This window comes from Aplysia californica, unplaced genomic scaffold (assembly GCF_000002075.1).
Source record: "Aplysia californica isolate F4 #8 unplaced genomic scaffold, AplCal3.0 scaffold01101, whole genome shotgun sequence".
NCBI classification, from domain to species: domain Eukaryota; kingdom Metazoa; phylum Mollusca; class Gastropoda; order Aplysiida; family Aplysiidae; genus Aplysia; species Aplysia californica.
The window spans coordinates 40628-42375 of NW_004798371.1; the positions used below are offsets into that span (position 1 = coordinate 40628).

General features: G+C 39.0%; 1 protein-coding gene across 1 annotated transcript in view; it reads right to left on the bottom strand.

The window, feature by feature from the left end:
* Positions 1-1748, bottom strand: part of LOC101857158 (muscle M-line assembly protein unc-89) — a gene marked incomplete in the record, with an annotated part of 76337 nt that overhangs the window by 24569 nt on the left and 50020 nt on the right. The window contains 1 exon segment of the mRNA XM_013089999.2: positions 660-822. Within this exon segment, the coding sequence (XP_012945453.2) occupies positions 660-822 (163 nt within the window).

Consider the following 1748-nt stretch of genomic DNA (forward strand, 5'->3'; position numbering starts at 1 on the left):
AGACAGACAGACAGACAGACAGACAGACAGACACAGACAGACAGACAGACAGACAGACAGATAAATTTGTAAAAATGTGATGATAAAAAAATTAACAAAAGATATAATATATTACAAAACATGGAGGTATGAGACTGAGAGAAAAAACGTTGAAGTGGTGGAAGACAGAAAAATACACACAGATGTTAACACATTTGTATAGATATTAAGTACACAGACATACTGACTGACAGACTGATAGATAGACATATTATACATACAAAATATACACACAGACACATAGACGCACACTCAGGAAAAAAACAGAGAAGGAACAAAGCAAAAGGAGAAAGAGATAGATAGGGAGAGATAGAAAGAGAGAGAGGGGGACGGGTGGAGAAAAGAAAATGAGGCCGGAAGACAGAGAGAAATAAAAACATACAGAGAAAACAAATTTGAGTACAAAATGCGAGCGAACCCATTAACCAACACTAACATAAGAAACAAAAAAAAAACAACACACACACAATCACACAAACACACAGGGACAGTTTGCACAAAAAATGAATCTGTTAAAAAAAAACAACCCGAAAAGTGCTTTATGTAAACAGAGAAAGAAATGCCGTGAAGCATTCGCAAAGAGTAGCGTACCAATATTCTCGCCAAGCAAGTTCACTCACCTAATTTGATCAAGCTTTCCCTTATATCTTTGACCCAGGCTTGTTTGGCATAAACGCTCCGGGCCTGCAATGTTAGTTTCTCGACGGCTGAATCCCCGGTGAACCACAGTTCGAACTTACGCTCATCCTCGGCAACACACTCGTTCACCCTTACGTCCACAAGCTGAAATGCAAAGGAAAATTAGCAAACGAAGACTCCTACAATAATCAAAGTAAAATTAATGAAAGGAGGCTCTCACAACAAATGCATCCCCTCACGGTGCCTTAGATTATTGATTCCACCCATCCATCTATCCATCCATCCATCCATCCATCCATCCATCCATCCATCCATCCATCCATCCATCCATCCATCCATCTGTCCTACAAGGCACACATCCGTCCTTCTAATCATCTATGAATCTGGTTATACTTCCATCTATCAACAAATCAGCCCATCTCTCCATCTATTCATTTATCCATCTACCCATGTATCTATCCATCCAACCATCCAACGGTCTCTCCATCCATCCATCCATCCGTCCCTCTTTCCATCTACCCATCTGTCCATCCATTCAGTTATTCTCCAATCTATTCATTTCATACATGTATTGTATAAATGAAGCAATGATTTCTGAATCCATTTATTCAGTAAGCCATTAATTTTTTCATTCCTTCTCACATAAAACTACTAAAACTCGTTCATCCTTCAATTTCAATCCATCCTTGCATTCGTTCTACCGAACTCCCCATTCCCTTTCAACCATCCATTTATCCACTTATCCATAAATCCATCCACTCATCCTTGCTTTTTAAAAATCAATTTCCTTATGTTGCTGTGTGTATTTTCCAGTGTTTGTTTTGTTAATCTTTTCGATGTGCTTTTCTAGATTAGAATTGCTGGTCCCGAGAAAAGAATAAATAACGAATGTTATCCTTTCATCCTGGGCTGACGTTGCAGTTTCGTATATAATAACAGGTGTTTTCATTTCGAGGGTGGGATGCCACTATTTTGAAATAATGAAATGCACGCAGAGGATTATAACATTGCGTCTGGTTTGCTACGCATCTCACGCACTCCAACTTAACAAGGAACAGAAAAGGGTTACC